Genomic DNA, 22,558 nt, shown 5'->3' with positions numbered 1-22,558 from the left:
TTTAATTTTAAAAAATTTTATAATTTTACTTTTTTTTACTTGTTTTCTTAACTTACATTTCAAATCTGTGTGCGACTATCTTCTTGATTTGTTTCTGACAGCGAAACCGATAAAATTAGTTTCTGTGACACCCAAAACCGATAAAAATTCTGTTTCGAATATCAAACCAATAATATCTGAATTCATGACACCTACTGCTTTTTTGATCGGTTTCAATTCTGATTCCGACAACTATCAGATTCCACAACACCCCTGCATAACTTCACTTCCAATCTATGAAATGTCATGAATCATTCTCACAGGTCAACCGATAAAGATAGCAGATTCTAACGCACTAATCGGCATATAGATGGCGCTGCCAGAGGGCGCTAGATTGAAAAAGTCCTGTTTACTTTGGAAGGCACCTTGTATATTTACAGTGCTACCAACCACATTGTGTCCTACCATATAGTGTTGGAAAGGTGCGATTTTAAGCTTAATTTAACACACAAAAAATTAAATTCGGGAAAGTTCAAAAAAAAAGTTGCAACCGTTCGAAAATGAGTGAGTGAAAGTAATGAAGAAATTCGCTATATTTTGAAATTTTTGTATAAAAAGGGAAGAATGACACAAAAGCCACCAATGAAATCTGTGAAATTTAGGAAGACGATGCTATATCAGTTCGTGTAGCACAACAATGGTTCGCTCGATTCCGTTCTGGAATTCGAAATTTCGATTTACACTGATGAAAGAATGTCTCTAGTGGAAAATTGGCAAAAAGTGATATAAATATAAAAAAATAAGTTGAATTTTGATAAGAAATATGAAAAGCCTTTTCGACTACCCAATATTTAAAGCAATCAAGAGAATGACGTGTCTTCAAAAGCGCTCCAAATCTCAGGGAAGCTGGGCATATGAAGGGCTCCGAACAAGAACACCCCGAAATTGTCCCTTCCTTCAACTGCACTTCTGTAAACTTAGACCACTTCGTCACAGAGGCCACTAGTGGTGGGTTGCTGGAAAAGGTGTGCAGGAAACTCTTTCACGGAAGGGTCGAAGCAAAGAGGGGAATATTGGAGGGTGGCCTTCCTATAAGAAGCTCTCCGAAAATCTTAGATTTAAGCTAGCGGTTGCTATTAAAGTAACGGCAGACGTACTGCTTCATAGACTCCGACAGCAGAGTGACAATACTAGCGCTGAGCTCGCAAACAATGCGCTCAGTCAGCTAGTCAAGGAGTTCTTCTATTCACTAGAAACAGCATCAAACTGCTGTATAAGCAGACTCGTTTAGGTCTGGTCACAGCGGGATTGCTAGTACTGAAAATCCGACGAGTTAGCAAGGGAGGGGACCCGGAACCGCCAATATTGGAATGGAAGAGAGCTGGATCTCCTTCGACATCTGTCGTTATAGCACTGGTCTAATAGATCTTTCGTACATTTAGCAGGCGCTGGAAGAGGAGCACACTTCACATTGCTGCAATCGTAGGGTTTTTTACTGAACATCCAGCAATAAGCATTCATTCGGCAAGACTAAAGATCTTAACGGACGCAAGTTTTCAAAGTTGTATTGATGATGGTGAGTTGGTAACAATCAGCCACTGTTCAGCGTTTGTAAGACTGATGTTGAAACATCTTGGCAGCTTTATCTTTTGCGAATGAGGAAACAGGTCTTATGATCTATTACATAGAAGTTTCTGGTAAGGTGCCGGCGTTTTAAACTGTCTACGTAGATACCTTATAGGATTGACGACCTAACCTAAGTGCATTGAAAACAAAAGTAATCGGTACTATCAACAATCCATAGTGTTTGACTACCAATAATTTTATGAATTCAATTAATTAAAAAAGCTGTCTTTAATTAAGTAACGGAGAGGAAAAAGAGATAGATTAACACAACCGAACACTAAATAAATGCTTGACAAGCAACACTTGACCTCAATGGTTTGTAAAGAATGTAATCGGCTAATGTATTTAACTATATACATATTTATATAATTTGCATACTCGTTTTTAATGAAAATGAAGAAGTGGTGGATTTATGAATTATTAAAAACACGCTCCTTTCAAACACCGCACACGAGCGAATACCCAGCAAATATATGCATATGTACCACAAATATTTCATATGTAAGGTATGTAATATAAAAATTATAATCACAGTAGCGCCGTTGAAATGAATTTTAAAAAGCTAAGCAGACATGCCCCTCTGCATGAACCGGCAATACCGGCTGTTGTGGTCTCAGTACAGTGAAACCGCTCAGCTTTGTTGGGAGCCAGCATTTTTTGTTTTCTTTCGCAATACCAGAAGCACACAAAATATAAACAATACACTAAGAAAGAGTGCTTATACAAGAAATAAAAGAAATGTCTGAAAATAAAAAGAAGATTTGAATTTTGTGCGGGGTATTTCCTATTGTGTATGTTGGCGCACATCTATAGTACTTTATAAAAGAATTATTCTAATTCATTGTAAGTCTGCAAGAGGAAACGCGAAACCCTCAAGCAGCAATCAAAGTTTGTTGGTTAACGCGCACCGCCTCAAAGTATTTGGTAAGTGCTTCGCGGAATGGGAAATTGGATACCTGTGGTGGCGCGCATGCGTCTAGGCCAGAGTGTGATGGGCACTTGTACGAGTACAGATGTAGAAATGTTTGTACGTATTTATATGAAAAGTTGAATTTACGTAGTTGACAGTGGTAAGTGTTTGTTGCCCATCTGTTTAATTATTTGTACTTTTTATTGCGCAGTTTTTTTGGGTATGTTAGTATTTGTATACATACATGAGCGTTTTATGTTTTCCCCTCAAATTTAACTTTTTAACTTAGTGTAGTCGGCTCTCAAATCTAAATATTGTTTTTTATTTTTAAAGTTCAACTATTCAAGAATATGTTTAGTTGAGAATTTTTCAAAATTCAAATTATTTTCGGAGATATACATACATAGGTATTTTGCAGACCCGGCATTTAAACTGGTTAGGCCGAAACTGAAACTTCAAACGAGTTTTTGCTCGAAACTGGCAAACGATACTCACAATTTCTCAGGTGCTGCTGAACTATTATATATTGGGTAGTCGAAAAAGTCTTTTCATATTTCTGACCAATCAAACTTACTTTTTTTTATATTTATAATGAACTTTAATGAACCCAATATGTACCATTTAGGTTGACCACTTTTTGCCATTTTTATGCTAGAGTCATAATTCTGGTTTCTTGGCGAAAAACTGCGCCAAGTAGTTTCCACAGGCTTCTCTTGAAGCAAACTTTACTCCATTAAGGGAGTTCTGCATTGACCGATAACAAATGGTAGTCCGATGGTGCAAGATCAGCCAAACTCTTCGAGTTTTCGTTGAGTCATCAAATATGTGTGTGATCTAGCGTTGTCCTGATGAAAGACGAAGCCCTTTCTGTTGATCATTATCGCTCATCATAACCTTTCGAGGCGTCAATGCTGCTTTTGCGATCATTTGATCATGATATTTTTCGCACATTATTGTTGTTTTAAACCACTTTTCGTCTCCTGTTATTGTTCGCTACAGAAATGGTTCGATTTCATTTGGTTTCAGCAAATAATCGCAGATGTTAATTCGGTCCATAAAATTTTGCACAGACAGTGTGGTACCCATACATCGGGCTTCTTTTTGTAGCCAGCCTTTTTTAAATAGTTCAAAACCGTTTGACGATGAATGTTAAGTTCTTTAGCGATATCATGGCTGCTTATGTGACGCTCCTGGTCAGTTTTTTCCATAATTTCATCGACTTTTTCAACGATAGGCTGACCAGAGCGAGGTGCATCTTTCACATCGAAATTTCCAGAACGGAAGAGAGCGAACCATTGTTTTGCTAAACTTCATAAATTTCAATGGCGTGGCATTCTTCCCTGTTTATAAAAAAGTTTCAAAATATAGCGACTTTCTTCATTATTTTTATTCATTTTTGAACAGCTGTAACTTTTTTTCAACTTCCCCGAATTTATTTATTTTTTTTTTTGGTTAAATGAAGCTTAAAGCTCTCACCTTTCCAACACTATATGGCATAACACAATGTGGTTGGTAGCACTGGAGATATACGACTCCAACGACATCTATTGACAAAGTACGAAAAGACTTTTAAAATTCAAAATAAATAAAATTTACCACGCCCTAGAAATTTTTTCTGGACAAAGAAACAAAATGCAACAACATGCGTGTGTCCTAATTAATAGATACGTCGCGCATGCGTAACCGATTGCAGGTTAAGTCAAAACGAAAAGAAGTTAGGTGTGCCGAGGCGAGCTGAATGATAATTATTATGCAAACGAATGCAGACAATTTCAGCGCACAAGAGAAAAAATCTAAAATATAATTAATTTAAATGAGTTGCGCGCATAGCAATATTTATATACCATGTACATACATATGTCGCTTTGAACCGTTTAGTAACAAAAACGTATAAAATTTCTGTAATTTTTAACAGGTCGGCCGTGAGGTTGCTCATCCTGGTGTTGCCAATGATTTCAACGATGAGGATGCCAAGAAATACTACACATACTACCAATGGGTCTGCTTCGTACTCTTCTTTCAGGTAAGTGATAATAAAAATAAGCACAGAAATAAAATGAAGCAATAAATTACGGCCAGCAATGCCAATTGTTGCAAACATCTCGAGCAGCAACATCATCAGTAGAAACAACAGCAAATAAAAGTTGCCTTTTAAGGCTTAGCAATTTATGCGCTTAAGAGGCTCAATCCAACGTACATACCCCCCTTTGGTTAGACGTCACTCAGCCAGACCGTTGTGAAAGCGAAAGAAAATGTGGCGATCTTGCCACAATAATGGGCTGTCAAGTGATCTCGTTGATTGGTTGAAACTGTTGTTGCCTTTTGTGGTCACTTGTGTGTGAGCGTGTGTGTGTGTAAAGCAAAACTGTCGCAAGCGCATTGCTGTGGGCATTTTTCTTACTTTTTGCTATTTGCTGTTACAGGCGAGTTGTTAGAAAATATCAGCAACATATTTGGTGTGGGCACCCGAGCTGCGCACTGTCGAACAGCGCATGCCGAGCAGTAGAAATGTATTTGCCTGCTTACAAGTAAATCAAGTGCGGTTTGGCTTGAAGCAGTTGTCTGATGACTTATTTGATGAGAATGAATGGCATTCGAGTTTTGAGAAGAAAAATATAGCAATGATCAGAATGCGGGTACTAATCAACGTCCAACTCGAGAAACTGCACAATGCGCATGTGCAACGATGAGCAGTAAAATGTTGAAAATATGATATAGAAATTCGTTTGCACGGCAGCTAGTTAATACATTCAACAATTCCAATTGTTTTCATTGCTTAGGGTGGTACAAAATCCATAGCAAACTTAGTATTGGGTAGTCGAAAAAGTCTTTTCGTATTTTTTCAATAGATGTCGTTGCAGTCGCACACCTCCAGTGCAACCAATCACATAGCACTACTATACTATGTAGTGTGGAAAGGAAAGGTGCGATTTCAAGCTTCATTTAATAAAAAAATTAAACTCCGGGGAGTTGAAGAAAAGTTATAACTGTTCAAAAATGTGTGAAAATAATGAAAAAATTCGGTAAAATGCACCTGGCTCTGGTCGACCTATCGTTGAAAAAGTCGATAAAATTATGGAAAAGATTTACCAGAACAGACCTGATCACATGAGCAGCTATAACAACGCTAAGGAACTTAACAATAATCATCAGACTGTTTTGAACCATTTAAAAAATGCTGGCTGCAAAAAGAAGCTCGATGTTTGGGTACGACATACCTGAGTTCTCTGTGAAAAATGTAATGTACTGAATTAACATCTGCGATTCTTTGCTGAAACCAAATGAAATCGAACAATTACAGGAGACGAAAAGTGGATCAAATACGACAATACTGTGCGAAAAAGATCATGGTCCAAACGTGGTGAAAGTCAACAAATTACCGCTAAGCCAGGATTGACGCCTCGAAAGGATATGCTGAGTTTTTGGTGAAATTGGAAAGGAATCAGCCACTATGAGCTGCTCCAGACTGGTCGAACGATTGATTCTACATTTTACTGTCAACAGAAATGAGATTGAAGCAAGCAATCGAAAAAATGGCACGAATTGATTAACAGAAAGGGCTTCGTCTTCCATCGGGGCAACGCTAAACATCCATCATATAACCCTGACCTTGAACCATCGGACTAACATTTCTTTCGGCCAATGCTGAATTCCCTTAATGGAGTAAAGTTGGCTTCAAGAGAAGTCTGTAAAAATTACTTGTCGCAGTTTTTGGCCGAGAAACAAGAAAAGTTTTACACTGAGCGAATAATGTCTCTAACGGAAAAATGGCAAAAAGTTGTCAACCAAAATGGTACATACATATTTGGTTCATTAAAGTTCCAAGTTGAAGTTGAAGTTGAAGTCTGATTAGAAATATGAGAAGACTTTTTCGACTACCCTATAAAAACTTGATTAATCTTTTTTTAAAGCAAAAATAGAAACAATTCATAATAGTTAGACAAGGATTGGAAAAATATAACAAAAAAAAGTAATAATTCCAAACCAACTATGATGTTCATGACGTTGACTTCTTAGCATGTGGATTTGTTTAGACATACAAACATATAAGTATAGCTTTGTATAATTTTATACATATATTATTGAAAACTAACGAAACTACTCACTTAAGCTGTCAAATTGAGTGGAGTTGGCATCAAAGTCACAATAACCACGAGAAAGAGGTCACGAGCATAGCATTTTAATGAGAATGAAAGCTTTCAAATTTGAAGACAAAAATATATCGGCAAAGAATAAAAGTAAGATAAATAGTTTAAAGCAGCTCATAATTATAAAACAAATGGGTGCTCACGCGCAATTCTAAATGCTTGTCAAGCTTTTTTGCATTTGATTGATCACGAAATAAAAAAAAACAAATGCCACAGCACAATCATTTGGAATGAAAGCAAAAAAGACTGGCGTAACAATGGAGAAATAAAAATGAATTGAACTTTAATTCGAAAGTACCGTTGTTAGCAAAGTACATAATTAAACCAAGGTGATTGGAGGTGAATGCTGATCACTTTTGGCATATTTGCGCAATAAAATATCTACAATTATATTTTTCACAGCTGCGCCACATCAAAAAGGTTATACAAATGCGAGTACATGAAGTCCCCCAGCGGCTGTTAGTGCCATATAAAATTTATTTCGTGCCCAATTAACGATCATAATTTCGTGATTTTCTGTAGACGACCTGTGCGACTAAAGATTACTCACATACATACATATAACTACAAACAATTGTGTGGCTACGGGGGCTGCAGAACAACGCCACACTCCTCTGGCTCATGCTTGGGAATGATTACTTAAACGGGCTTTTCGAAAAAAGTTTCAATTTCATATCAATTGAGTTTAATTGAGTGCGTACAGTGACTCCGAATTTCGGAGCGCGCACGTTTTGTAAAAAATATGAACATACACAAACATACTTCTAGACTTGTGTGTATGTGTGCATAAGCGTGGCTCATCAAATAGATTTTTCTTTGTGTCTTGTGTGTCTCTGTCCGTTTGACATAATAATAAAATTATACAAAGTAGCCAAGTTGAAGAAAATGCTTTTGTGCTTACTGGCGTACATACATACATACATATTATATATGTGTGGTATATAATACTCTACGCATATATACATAGCTATCAACTACATAATTAGGCTATCATCCGGTTGAAATGCAGTAAACCGCAATTGAAAGAATATAGCCACACTATATTGTACATATACACATACATACATACGTAGGTATGTTTGGATGTATGTTTGTACTCGCAATTGTGCTCAATTTAATCACAAAAACACCTTAGTTGTTGTTGCATGACAAATTAGGTTTTGTGTGTTGGCTTAGATGGCAATTTAAGTGATTTTGCAATGAAGCGAAAATAAAATCATTAAGGTGTAGTTGCTGGCAAGTGTATTCTCGTGATCTTATAAGTACATACGAAGAACGAGCTTTCCAGGTTGTTGTGGAACTAAAATAGCGGGTTATAAGTGATTTTTTAATGCGCTTATAATAGCAGAAATATTGACAAAAGAAACAACTATTCGATTTAGTTGAAATTGAAAGATGCCTTATTGGTTTATCTTTTACTACAACATCTGATCAAATTCGACCCGGACTACCAAAAAAAAAAACTACTTCTTAATACAAATACTTATTAATGTCTTTAAAATCGACTCCCGGGTCGAAAAAAAAATGTTGGGTCCTTCGGTAGATAAATGCACAACATATCCATTAAAACCACGTCTCGTCACCAGTAGTGATATATTTGAGGAATGTTTAGTCCTTAGCTAAGTTGTCAAATTGACAGTTCTTCGTCAGGTAAATACTACTATTAGCAAAAAATAGTAAGACTTGGTTGAAAATTTAGAAAAAAAAAAAAAAACTCAAGACGAATCAATGCAGTATGCGACGGTGTCTTCTCGTAAAACCCATAATTCCGGCCTTGTTTTACAAATAGCTTCGCATAACACTCAAATAGTATTGCTTGTTGACAGTTTGGTCGGTCGAAAGGAATTCGTAGTGCAACACATCTCGATCGTCGAAGAAAACGACTAACATAACCTTGGTTTTTGACCTTTGCCACCAAATTCGGCTGATTGATCGTCTGTTTCCGGGTCAAAAGCATGGATCCAAGACTCGTCGCCGGCAATAATAATACGTTTCCTGAAATCCTGGTAGTCGAAAAGCATTGTTCACAGACGTTAATGGCAACCAATATTGCTTTCCATTTTCTTAGGCCCAGTTTATCTTTCAAAATACTTTCACTGATCCTTCCGATATTCCAACGATGGCAGTAAGATCTCTGACTCGATCGTCGATTCTCAAACACTAATTCCTTTATTTTATTGACGTGCTCGTTATCAGTTGATGTTTATGACGGTCCTGGACGTGGTTCCTCGTCAACGCATTCTCGACCCTCTTTAAATAACTTGTAACAATCAAAAACACGTGCTCGTGACAAACAATTATCATCGAAGAGCTTTTCTGAACGTTTCTGCACCTTGCTCTTCTCCCCACACATTAGTTTTGTTTATGTAGGAGGTTTGTATAGTGACTTAAGGTCTATGTACTTCCTATTCGGATCTAGAATTAGGTGCTCATGAATTTCCTGATCAAGTTCGGTAACCCGGCTGTTTGCACAAGAGGTTCTAACCATATTGAACACGTGCTTCTCAAGTCTGCAGTTCCCACTACAAAAATACACCACGAGTAGCTGGATTCCGGTTCCACGATCCTGCAAGTAGCTACCAGGTGGAAAGGTGTGACTTCCAGAAATAACACATACTTAGTTTCGTCTTACTGTTTATAAAGTTTTCGGGTAAAAAGCTTTGTAGTTTAGTCAAAGCAATGATTCTCGACAGGAAAGAGTTTCTTCAGTACTAGATATCATAACATCAGTGATACAGATAAGTTTACTCGCCAATTAGAGTCTTTAACATAACAGCAAATCCCAATTGGCGTTATTTGAGAAAAGAAAAGCGAATAAAAGTATTATCAAACGAAGCAGAGACGGATTTTTATCCAATCTATTTTTTCACCTATGCAAGATTTTCCAAATTCTTCTTAAAATAAATATTCTTTAGGAGAGATATCTTGAGTGCGTAAATTCAGAAATTATATTACCGAGCCATTATTAAAAAGGAAGCACTTAAAGCAGAGATTTTTCGACATTCCCATAATATAAATCAAAGTTCAGGCTTCAAACTTCTAAGCAAGACAAACGGAGGAAGTTTGAAATTGCAAGACAATAAGAGGCCGAAAACGACACCAAAAATAGAAATAACTTTAATTAAATGAAGTAAAATATAGTAAAAAAAACCACAACAACAAAATAAATCCTACACTCATGAGCTCACGAAATTCGGACAAAAGTTGAATATTTGGCATTCGACTGCAAAAACAACGTCTTTGTCGTGCATGTGAAAAAATAGATAAATTGAGCAGACATACAGCCAGACATGCAATTTCTGATTTTAATTGCTTGTAAAGGCAGTAAAAATTGACACACGAAATCAATGCCATAAAAGCGATCAAAAGAATATTTTAAAAAGTAGTTGGCCTGAAAATTTCACGGACCAAACATGGCAAGATCAATGACCGTTTTTAACCGGCTTCGGTGCTGGTGTTGTGTAATGCCAAATGCGGCGTCTTAAAAAGCGGTCACTGGAAGTCTTTACGAGTGCGCAGGGGTGATTAGCAAGTGTTGCAATTGTATACGAGAAATGCGGTTTGCGGTTGCTGAGAGAATCGGCGAGCAATTGAGTACTATGCCGATCATTTACGATCAATGAGGCGTGTTCTAGTTAAAAGGCTATATTATATAAAATTTTCAGATAATAATTGCAGGAATAATATTTTTAAAAACAACTTCAATTTTTGAAGCCACCGAGAAGTGTAAACTTTTCAAGAATAACGACTTTTCTTTTGGGAAGCCGGTATTTTGTCAAACATGAGTTTATTGATATCTGTCTATTCGCTAACTAGTCACTTAGTTTTGCGATATTGATTCGAAATTTCGCATACGTCCTTTTCCTTACCTTCCTTCCACAAAAAGCAGCTTTTTGGACGGATCCGATATCGGACAACTATAGCACATACATATGTAGCTGTTAGACAAACTGAACAATCAAAATAAAGTTCTTGTAAGGAAAACTTTTTCAATTGACAAGATATCTTCACGAAAATCGAGATACATAGATCATTGCCCAAGCCAAAGCTGCAGAAGATCCAAAGAAATTTTCCACATCGAATTTTTTTTTCGCTAATTACATATTGGTTTATCTATTTATTAGTATAAATAGGAAAAAAAGTTAAAATTTGATTAGAAATACGAAAAGACTTTTTCGACTACCCAATATTTATGCAATACAAGCAGCTACAGCACAAGATCGCCTGCAAACATTGTCTACTGATAAGCTTATGCCCACAAATTACCAACAAAAACATTTATTCTGTAACTTTGCATACTTTTAGGCTATCGCTTGCTATACACCAAAGTTTTTGTGGGACAAATTCGAAGGTGGGCTAATGCGCATGATCGTCATGGGTCTGAATCTAACGATTTGTACGCGTGAGGAAAAGGAGGCGAAACGTGATGCCTTATTGGACTACCTAATCAAGCATGTGAAGGTAGTTTTTGCGTTTAGACACACATAAAACAAACATTTATTAAAAATAATAATCGTTTTAGCGCCACAAGCTCTATGCCATGCGCTATTGGGCATGCGAGGCACTCTGCTTTGTCAATATTATTGTGCAAATGTATTTGATGAATCGTTTCTTCGATGGCGAATTCATGTCTTATGGCACGCGCATAATGCAGCTATCGGACGTGCCACAGGAGCAGCGTGTCGACCCCATGGTTTATATATTTCCACGCGTCACCAAGTGTATCTTCCATAAATATGGTGCTTCCGGTTCGCTGCAGAAGCACGATTCGCTGTGCATACTGCCACTGAATATTGTAAATGAGAAGACTTATGTATTCATTTGGTTCTGGTACATGATTATGCTGGTGATGTTGGTCGGCCTGCTGATCTTCCGGTAAGTTTGCGTACATATTAATGTTTTTTTTTTCAATTAAAACTTAATTGTTTTGTTATACTTTTCTTTAGCGCTTGTATCATTTTCATGCCCAAATTCCGGCCACGTCTGCTCAATGCTCGCAATCGTATGGTGCCCATGGAGATCTGTCGATCACTCTCACGCAAACTGGACATTGGTGATTGGTGGCTCATCTACATGTTGGGACGCAATTTGGATCCTGCCATCTACAAGGAAGTAATGAGTGAATTTGCTAAGCAGGTGGAACCCTCAAAGCACGATCGCACCAAATAAGGTGTGTGGAAGAGTAAACCGAAAAAAAGCGAAGGGTAAAAAAATCGGAAAAAACACTGTCTGAAATCGTATAAGGAATAACCTATAGTAGATTTTTCGTATACATAAATAAAATACAATGAGTGTACACACAAGCAAAAAAAAAAAAATGACAATCTAATGTAGTAATTCTGTGATTAAGAATTTTTTTAGAATTCCAACTAAAAATGTTTAACAAAAGAGAGTAGTTTTATGAAACGGCAAGCAAATACAAAAATCAATGATCACAACTCGAAATATAAAAAGTAAAAAAATAAAAAAAAATCACCAACATAACGGTGCGGCATAGTAAATTAGTTTATGACCTGGCATAAATACACAATTATGCATTTCAAGTGTATAAATGAGAATTATGTATTTAGTTGTAAGTTTTGAAATTTAGTATATCTTAACTTTATTCAAATGTTCGCTTTTGAGTCTTTCAATTTTTATATTTAACATAAAAGTTGAATTAAATATATGTATTGATATTTTTTCATAATGTTAAGTGTAGTTTATAGAAAACAAAAGAATTTGCATATTTTTATAATATTTATTAAGTAAAAACTAGTTTAAGAAAATACCGGCACAATTTGATAATGAAATTGGTTTATACAAATATGTATGCTGTTTAATACATATGCGATATTTTTGTAGACTCTGCAAAATGATTGTTTTATTAATGTCGGAAAAGCAAAAAACACACTTGGAAATCTCACAAATACATTTTGTTCGCTTCTAGAGGTAAATAATGCACCCTACATTCGTTTAAACCAAAAGTCTACGTAGGTATGTATATATATGTGGATGTAAAAAATACTGAATATAAAACCCCTTGAGCAAACAAAGCAAATATTTTCACTAATTTATATCTTCAAAATATAAATACTTGAAATATGAACTCTTTTTTGCCAGTCACTTGTAGTTGTACACGTTCGTGGCACATACAAACAACTCACAAGCAAGCAGTATACAAACACGTATGTGTATACTGTCTTAACGACATTGATAAGAATAAGATAAGCGCACAGATCGTTGCTTATTTGAACAGTTGTATGACTCATATTTATACAAAAAAAAAAATAAATAAATAAAAAATACCCATTATTTTCAAGTCTTTTGTAATTTCTTTGCTGCCATTTGAAGCAGAGAACTTTAATTGTATTACAATAATAACAACAAATGTGTATTAAAAATAACAAGCGTTAAATGTATCGAAATTTGAAAGTAATTAGCTATTAGATCAATATAGCATTTACTAAAAGTATAAATAAACTTTTTGTTTTTGTTCGACAGTAGAAGAGTGTATGGAATTACATGTTTAAAAAAGGATATTAGAGCGTTTTTTATAGAAAAAATATTAAATTTATGTTTTACAATAAGTTTATCACAATTTAATCTAGCGGCGGCTGCGTCGGCGTTGTCTACATCGTCTTAGTATTTTTTTTTTTATCATCATTTGCATTTACACACTCTCATTACGCTACTTTTGCCACCCTTCCCCTTTAACAAGTGTTTTGTAGTTTGGGTGTTTACAATTTAATTAAATAAACCCTACTATTTTAACCAGCACCACAGCATGACCTATTCGTTGTAGGCGTTTGTCTGCCCTCTTCATCGCCATCCTGTGAGTCATCCTCAACTATCAACCGTTGTGACGTACGTCCACCCTGCATCAGACGCAATGAACTAGTTTCTTGTTCGCGTTGAGCATGACGTTGTATCATCAATTGTGTAAGCGCTGTGAATAGCTCCTCTATGCCTTCATTGGCTTTGGCAGATGTCTCGAAATAGTGTGCCCCCACACTTTCGGTATATTCTAATGCTACATCTTGTGGCACCGTGCGTTGTGCATCTAAATCCGTCTTATTGCCCACAATTGTTATAACAATTTCAGCACCCAGCATACGTTTAAGTTCTTTTACCCAATTTTTTACCTTTTGAAAGGAATCTTCATCGGTAATATCATAGACAAGTATGGCACCATGTGATCCACGATAATAGATAGGTCCGAGAGCATGAAAACGTTCCTGTCCAGCAGTATCCCAGATGTTAAGATGTGCTCGGCTACCATCCTCTAAAGTTAGCTTTTTAGTTAGAAATGAAGCCTGCAAGGTGCTGATGTGTTGAGGATTGAATTTATCTTCGACATAACGTAAAACGATTGAAGTTTTGCCAACACAACCTTCACCCAATAGCACCACTTTGAAAGTCTTAAAATTGGAACTGGTGTTATTCGTTGGCATCTTTGCCTTTAAGTTTGCAAGTAGCAAAGCTACGTTATTATTTAAACTATTACGCAGTATGTATATATATTTTATTAATTAAATTGCAACAAGAATCGCTGTGTCAACAAACTGGATTTCGATATCCGACACCTCCTTTTCAGTATTGTACTTTCTTTTCTTATCCATCAAGTATATTTCCATCTGTTTTATTTACTATTCCTTCGCAAATGACGGCTGAAATGACAAGCTGTGATTGAAAAGAGCACTGCCACATCTCAGGTTAGTGCTTTTACAACTTTTTTATATTTTGGTTAACAATTATCATTACTTTTGTAAGACATCATCTACTAAATAACTAATATACGAGTAATAAAATAGTTATTGAAAATTAGTTTAACTTAGTTTGGTATTATTTATTGAAACCGATTTCAATGGTGAACAATATAATATGGAATTCACATTTCACTTCACTTTGGCAACACCAAAATTAGGGTACAGTGTTGGTAAGTCAATCCGTTTGTTATTATTCCGCTAGCTGTCGTTCGTTTTGAGTTACAAGTGAATTTTCGCTATTTCAGCATTAATTCATTAGAAAATTACTAAATATAATGAATTTTCGCGTTAATATAAATATATGTCGTGTCTGCATGAAATCGGACGATGGCGTATCACTTTTGAATGATGAAGAATTGTGCGAAAAGTTTGTGTTTACAACGCATTTGAAGGTAAATATTTTGTATATATAACCGTCTAAATTCTAGTACACGAATTGACGATGTACTAGAGAAGATGGCCGTGCAGAAAACTCTTTTACTAGTGACAACAGGGTCGTTCAAATAAGTGAATACGCAGTTGTACCCGGTTCATTTAATTTGCTATTAAGATAAAGTCGTGTATGGTGAAAGAAATATCATATTTTTGTACATTTCCACCGATTTTGTTAAATCATATACGTTGTCAAAATTCAAGTAGCATTTTACAAATCGATTAGAAATACCCAATTGCTTACTGCTACTTTGACAGCCTTTAATCACGGCTACACATGCATGCATGAGTGATGAAATGTGCTTTTAAAAAGCTGCTCTGCTACGAAATACGAACTTCAGTACAATCAGCAAAATTAATCTGATAAACATAAACAAAAACAACGGCTTAAATTAGCTATTTAAGGCAGAATTTAAGGTGTACTTTGCCAATGAACACATTCTAAATGCAATCATTCATACGAACGGTGCTTTCCCGACGTTATACACCCATATTTTTAACTTCTCGTAAATTGTTCGTGACCCTCGTCGTTGCAGTGAATATTTTAAACGCAAGAGCAACTACACAATCATATAAAACTTGTGGTAGCAGCTTAACTACCAGTTGTAAAGACATGAGTGATCCTACTTCCGAAGACTCATATACTACAGGCAGCAGTTCGGTGGCATTTGTAACAACACCAGACAACAAGTTGGCCAAGAAATTAGCACAAGGTTTAGTGGAGAAGAAGTTGGCTGCTTGTGTCAACATAATTCCACATATACAATCTATTTACATGTGGGAGGGAAAAGTTAATGAGGATAACGAATATTTAATGATGATCAAAACGAGAACTAGCCGTATGGACGAAGTAATTAAGTTTGTACGTGAGAACCATTCTTACAGTGTGGCGGAGGTTATAACCTTGCCTATTGAAAATGGCAACGCACCTTATTTAAGTTGGATTGCGCAAACTGTGCCAGATAAGAAATAAATAACAAACCGACAAAAGGTGAACAAAATTCTTTAAAACGCTTTGTGAAATATATGCATATTATAAATATAAAAATAAATTGAATTACTTTAAATGTTATCTACTTGTTTGTCTTGGAAATACTAGAATTAAATATGGGATCACTGAGGTCAAGTAAATTTCTAATCGTTGTAATTGTCCTAATAAACGATTTTGTTGAAAATAATTTCATTCTATAATTGGTGGGCGGCGTGAAAAGTATTGTAGTATTGTAAACAAATTAATAACAATATTACGATTTCGTTATATTTTATTATCTTATCGTTTTTTTTTTCCAGCTCACTGAAAGTGATGATATGCCCTCGATAATTTGTTCTAAATGCTTAAAACGACTGCGAGTAGCCTATGATTTCGTAAAGTTAGCCCACGACTCGGAAAAAAATTTGAAAACGTTTCTCGAAAAGATCAGCAAAGACTTTCAATTAGTAACAAATAACGCTATTGAAAAGTCAAATAACAACGAAGATGAGGATGATCTGTTGTCAAACATTCTTGATGAAGAGAATGCTGACAAGAAAACAGAAGCATCAACACAACTGTCGGTACAAAACGATGAAAGCACAATTTCTGCCTCCGAGATGTCTAGTGGTGTTAAAACTAATAACAGAAAAACTGCTATTGGAAAAACGGAAAACAGTATCGAACAAATAACACTGAAGACCACAAGATCTAGCTTAGGTCCATTAGAGGATCCATCGGAGGATATATCAAAAGATATACACAAAAATAAAATGAAATTAAATCTTAAGAAAGGAAATGTAGATAAAGAAATAAACACTTTCCAATCTTTTGAGTCCGATATTCAAGTAGAAATAGAAGAAAACCTAGATGATATTACAAAGTGTGAAGTTGAAACACCAAAAGAACATTCACCGGAACACGAAATACAAATACTTGAATATACCGATGAAGAATCTCAAACTGAACTAGAAATATTGGAAGAAAATCTTCAACCAAGTGACGACACCAGAAGCAGTCTTAGTACAGAGGAGCCGCAACCACAAAGTAGTGGAGGATTTCTTAAGGAATATCAAGCAATGCTTGATGAAGATGGCGAGTTTTTGGGAGAGAATAGTTCTAAACACGATAAAACTACAGCAGCTAAAGAATTGGATTACTTTGATGATAGTGAAGAACTATTGGACGACCATGACATCGAAATGAAATCTATGGTCGAAGATAACCTAGATGAAGAACAAAGTGTTGACACCACATCACAGCTGCAAACTGAAGTTGCTCAAAAAGAAATTAAAAGTAAAACACGTAAATATCATGCGAAAACCCATGTTCGTGGAACAAGCGCTAAATCAGCCAAAAAAGGCGATACGTTGAATACATCAAAAAGATTTCTATGTTTTAAATGCAATCGGGACTTTAGCACTAAAACAAATCTTACCCGACATATGGCAACACACGAAGGCAACCGACCATTTCAGTGCAATGTGTGTAACAAAAGCTTCACCCAGAATGTATCCTTAAAGCAACACATGTACACACACACTGGGGAGAAACCATATCAATGTGAGGTGTGCCATAGAGGTTTTACACAATGTAAAAGTCTAGTATTTCATATACGCCGACATACTGGCGATAAACCATTTCCATGCGAAAAATGCGGTGCACTTTTCCGGCAAAAAGATGGACTTAAGGTAATGCTTAAAGTTAACAGCACAACAAATAAGAAATTTTAATTTATTCCATTTTTTATTAGACCCATATTCTTAAACGACATACAATCAAGTCGCAACATGGAAATATGGAGCTAACAACATGCGCCATATGCAAAGAAGTGTTTGCTGATAAAATACTGCTTCAGGAGCATATGAAAAAACACTTGAACGACTATGTGCGTGTTGACTCTGCCATGTCATGCGCGAACCGTGAAGGAACAACAGAAGAAAATTCAGACATGCTACTCGAATATATAGATGATGATCCTCTACATGATAAAGCAAATGGGATTACTGGCGAAAGCATATCAGAGAGCACTGAGGATATTGGCTCGTCAGCGCATGTCGTAGACTTAATGACGACGTCCGCTTTGGAACCGAGTCGTGCAAAGAAATTCCAGTGCCGAAAATGTTTTAAATGCTTTGCAATTAAGTAAGTAATTGTATATCATAAGTTTATAGTATTCATTAATTTTTTTCTTCCTTTAGGAAAAATTTGCTTCGTCATTTGACYACACATGACCTATCCGTTGAGTCTGATTTCGTTTGTAAAATATGCGAACTTTGCTTCGCAACCAGTGAGGACTTAAAAGCGCATACAATAAAAGAGCACACTAACTCTAATGAATGCTTCCAGTGCGAACTGTGTCAATCCGTATTTTCTAACGTTGCAGAGCTAAAAAAACATATGGTTTTGCATAATACCAAAACAGATAAGACACATGGAGTCGTTATGTTGCGAAAAGCTTTAAAACTTACTAATTTAGTACGATAAAAGCAGTTACATATGTATTTTTACCAAAAATATTGATAATAAAATATAAATTCGCTTACCGCTTAATTTATTTAGTTTTTTTCATTATAACACTGTTTTTATACTTTTAAGAAACTCACAACATTTTTATATGAAAATTTTACACAATTACATATATAATAAAATACCGTTAACTTCTAACAGAAAATATTAATATTGGCGCGACTTTAGCTTAAAAACACCCTCACATACTTATATTTAATGTGGGGCCTGTTCGCTTAATGACAATTTGTTTCAGTTATCATAGAGTTGGTACACTGAAATGACTGCAATATTTAAATTTACAATCTACATATTTTACATCCTGCAGCACAACTAGACAATTTCTATGCTTTATTTTGCTAAAAATTAGCCAACATTTTTTGTTTAATCGCATTTTTATTCCCTATAAATTTTTATTTTTCCAATTTGAAGCAATTTAATTCGATTACTTTCAACGTTACGCTACTATCGATTATTTTGGGCACTGATTGGTAGTTGGCAACGCGATCAGCTGTTTTGTTCTTTCTGTAATCATGTTGTTGCATTTTTTCAAGTAAACAAACATTTTGTGGCGAATTTTTAATAAATTATTCCAATTCAATATTCATTTATATGGAAAATATGGAAGTATGCCGTATTTGTGGTGGAGCTGAAAGACTCAAGTGTTTTCAAGGCGATGAGCAATTGACGGAACTTCTAAGAGTTTGCGCGAACATTACAGTAAAGAAAATAATTATTATTCTTTGATATAATTTTTAACATAAATATTATCTTTTAATTTCAGATAGAAGAAAATGACTTTTTACCAAAGCATATATGCGAGCAATGTGAGAATGGTTTGCGTTTTTCTTACCAGTTGCGAAAGCAAAGTGAACAAACCGAAAAGCGGTTGCGGCAGGAGATGCAGACACAAACCCATAGTACGACAATTAATATTCTAGATGAATTTGATCCGAATGATGTGAATGAATTTGATCAAACGGCTGATGTAATAAGACACAAAAGTCTGATTTCAGAAATAAACATCAATATTTCGACAACTACTCAGGAATCGAATTGCGTACTTATTGAAGAAAATCACACACAGGAGATAATTGAGTCCACAAGCCTATGTATGGAAATAAAAGAGCACCAGAGCATTGTAGAAATATTGGATGATGATAATTTACCTGAATTATCAAGCGAAGAGCGTCTCAGGTTAGATCTACAGAAACGCGGTGTCGAAATGCAAAAGCGCTTGATGCCGATAGAAAACGTACAGTTAAATGAGATATCTCAGGGACATGAGGTAATTGCAGAAAAGCGAATTCAACTGGATTTGGATATGCACGCAGATGTATTTAACGATATGGAATTACCGGCAGACAAATGTTTAGAAATTTTAAATAATGAATTTAACAAAGATAATGACGAGGATGATATTATTGAAGTAATTGACGATGATTCAATGCCAGGATTAGCGCATGAAGAATTTTCTACCAAACAAGTATGCCAAACACTGAATGCATGCGATTATCAAAATGAGAACTTTGTAGAAGAGATATTGTCTTCAGACGAAGAAAGTCAGTGCAACCAAACTGATGTAGTATATGAAGAAAACTCTGACGGCGTTGACGACTCCGACAATATTGATGATTGTGAAATGCATTTTATGAAGGAAGAAAGTAGTGATTTCCCTGGTAATGAGTGCACTGAAAATGAGTCGGTCACAACACAAGAAATTGAGAAGGACGAAACGACAATAGGTGAGGCTGGTGAAACACCTAGTAATTCAAGTGCAGTGGAATCTGTAAGTATTGTAAATGTATGTATGTATGTATATAATTTTGTTTATATTTCATTTTATTTAGATAAGCGTATACACCTGCCCGACATGCGACGTACAACTACCTACATGGGCAGATTATTGTGAGCATATCAAAACACATGGTGATAAAAGGTTTCTCTGCAAGATATGCAATATATGGTTTCCACTACGTAGCAGATTGGAAAAGCATTTACTGTCTCATGAAGACAAACAAGAAAAACCAGAATGTCCGCACTGTGGACGTACATATCAGAGCCGTTATAATTTAAGACGGCACATACTTGGCATGCATGATAATGTTGCTCACATATGCGTCATTTGTGGTAAAGCGTTTCTCCGGTCTGACGTGCTCCAAGTTCACTTGGCCACACATTTGGAGGATGAGGAGCTTCGATGCGAGCACTGTTCGAGATGGTAATTATATATATTTTAGAACTTTTACAAGTATTTATTAATTGCTTTTATTTGTATTACAGTTTTAGTACAAAGAGTACATTGAAAAATCATATGAAAACTCATCTAAAGTCCTCAACTGTGAAAGAAGGTGAAAAAGTCGCGAAGAGTGATGAAAAAAACACCACTGGAAAAAAGGTTTACTGCTGCCACTACTGCGGCAAAGAGTCCAAACACCATTTCACCCACAAAATGCATATGCGCATACATACGCAAGAGCGGCCGCATAAATGTGACGCTTGTGATAAGGCTTTCCGCACAATGGCCGCGCTGATTACACACCAACGCATACACGAGGATGTACGACCATATCAGTGTGAACACTGTTTGCTCTCCTTTCGACAGCAAGGCCATCTAAAGGAACATCGTATGATACACGAAGGCATTACACCGCATAAGTGTAGTATTTGCCAATTATCTTTTACTAAAAAGAGCAATATGCTTGTGCATATGCGTATACACTCAGGTGAAAATCCCTACAAGTGCGTTATATGTGATAAGCAATTCAAAAAAGCCGCACTTTTGCGAAAACACGAAATCGAAGTGCATAACAAAAACCCAACTGATGAGGAAGTGGGCGATAGCCCGTTTATTGATTTAGCAGAAGAGTTGGTGTGCAGCGATAGCAACAGTCTGGAGGTAATAGAAACGGAAAATGCCTCGTCCATTGAAAGTAGTGCCATAAGCAATGTCGGAGATGTTCAGCAGGGCTTCGAAGAAATGCCCGAAGTAATTAGAAATGCAGTTTTAGAACAAAATTATTGTAATAATCCAGCCAATAATGATTTTGAGGCAGTGGACAGTGGTGTGGTATTGGTGGTGGATGATAACGCGAAATTTAACAGTTTATTCATTATGGATGATTAAGTTTACTTCTTAGTTAGTAGTTAATTTCACCACACTTCGATTTAGAAATTTAAAGTCAATCTTTTCGCGTTCAATAAATGGCTTTTTAGTTAGCGTCGAAATTATTCAGAAGTTTAGAAGAAAAGAAAAACTTTTTTTCTTCAATAGCATGAAATCATAACAAAGTTATATATGGTAGTATATACAAACTAATTTTTTTAGTGTTCTACGTTTATATAAAGCGAGTAACGCATAGAACTGTCTAAGTATCGAGCGTTACCCAGACCACTTTTAATGCGCATTATCAAGTATATATATTTTATAAGCCTATAATTATAGTGTTACATTAACAAAGTTCGTACGTGTAAAAAAATATTTTTTTTTTATACCTTTAATAAAAAAGTGTTTTGATGTCACATTGTACAATAAATATTAAGAATTTTAAACTTGAGTCTATGCACTATTTGTAACTATAAAAACTACCAAAAATTTTGTATTATAAATTTTACTTTTTGGTTTTAAAAAGTTCAATCATAACAAAAATTACTATAAAAGATTATTTCAAAACTTTCCAATTGTTATTATTTGTCTTAAAGTGTGTACTACAAGTTGAAATTTGGAAAAAATCGATTTTTAATATTTAATATTATATTTTGCATAATTCGATATTCTATAATTTTTTAAAATACCATCTTAAATTTTTAAATAATAATTTTTTTTTAGTTGAACTCTTATACAGTGTGAGCGGTCAGCTCTGCATATATATTTTTCAAATTCTTGAGTGATTACTTGGAGAAAAATGGTTCGATCACCATCACATTTCTGCATGTTCTATATGCCATAGTTCCGCAAACAATGAGCTATCAGGTTTTGATTTGATAAAAAATCGTTATTTTAACTAAAATTCAACTTTTTTTTTGTCAATTTTTGATTTTTTTCGTCCATTCGTTATCGTACGGACAATATTTTCTAGAAGAAAATACTTTTAACAATGGTCTGTGGAGTAACATTTGTTTTTAGCGCAGACGGAGATCGCGTGCAACTCGAAATGTATATCTAATTTTTAATTTTTTTTGTAATTTAAATATTTAATTTAATTTTATTTTTGTTTTGTTTATTAATTTTTGTTTT

General features: G+C 35.3%; 4 protein-coding genes across 5 annotated transcripts in view; 3 read left to right on the top strand and 1 right to left on the bottom strand.

Annotated features, from left to right (window-relative positions):
* The window catches only part of LOC108965886 (innexin inx1), a 30,558-nt gene extending 18,577 nt beyond the window's left edge, over positions 1-11,981 (top strand). The window contains exons 2-5 of one of the 2 annotated variants that reach the window (XM_018928559.1): positions 4,431-4,538; positions 10,969-11,124; positions 11,186-11,538; positions 11,610-11,981. In XM_018928559.1, coding sequence (XP_018784104.1) covers positions 4,431-4,538; positions 10,969-11,124; positions 11,186-11,538; positions 11,610-11,832 — 840 coding nt within the window. In that variant the 3' untranslated portion in view covers positions 11,833-11,981. The remainder of the gene's footprint in view (positions 1-4,430; positions 4,539-10,968; positions 11,125-11,185; positions 11,539-11,609) is intronic. The other variant, XM_018928558.1, reaches the window with a different exon arrangement.
* Positions 11,982-13,290: 1,309 nt separating this feature from the next.
* Positions 13,291-14,297, bottom strand: LOC108965889 (ras-related protein Rab-21). The gene has a single exon (XM_018928563.1). The coding sequence runs from the start codon at positions 14,094-14,096 to the stop codon at positions 13,413-13,415; it is 684 nt and encodes a 227-aa protein (XP_018784108.1). The 5' UTR covers positions 14,097-14,297; the 3' UTR covers positions 13,291-13,412.
* A 324-nt stretch (positions 14,298-14,621) lies between these two features.
* Positions 14,622-21,836, top strand: LOC108965845 (zinc finger protein 236-like). The gene is made up of 8 exons (XM_018928500.1): positions 14,622-14,803; positions 16,134-17,504; positions 17,567-17,958; positions 18,015-18,297; positions 18,880-19,041; positions 19,106-20,110; positions 20,172-20,542; positions 20,605-21,836. The coding sequence occupies exons 1-8, from the start codon at positions 14,687-14,689 to the stop codon at positions 21,446-21,448; spliced, it is 4,545 nt and encodes a 1,514-aa protein (XP_018784045.1). The 5' UTR covers positions 14,622-14,686; the 3' UTR covers positions 21,449-21,836.
* Positions 14,881-15,902, top strand: LOC108965890 (protein CutA homolog). The gene has a single exon (XM_018928564.1). It carries the CDS (start codon positions 15,289-15,291, stop codon positions 15,814-15,816), a length of 528 nt encoding a protein of 175 aa, XP_018784109.1. The 5' UTR covers positions 14,881-15,288; the 3' UTR covers positions 15,817-15,902.
* Positions 21,837-22,558: the final 722 nt, after the last annotated feature.

The sequence above is a fragment of the Bactrocera latifrons genome, unplaced genomic scaffold, assembly GCF_001853355.1.
Source record: "Bactrocera latifrons isolate USDA-ARS-PBARC rearing strain unplaced genomic scaffold, ASM185335v1 scaffold_15, whole genome shotgun sequence".
In the NCBI taxonomy this organism is placed as follows: domain Eukaryota; kingdom Metazoa; phylum Arthropoda; class Insecta; order Diptera; family Tephritidae; genus Bactrocera; species Bactrocera latifrons.
This window is presented reverse-complemented; position numbering and strand designations above follow the sequence as displayed.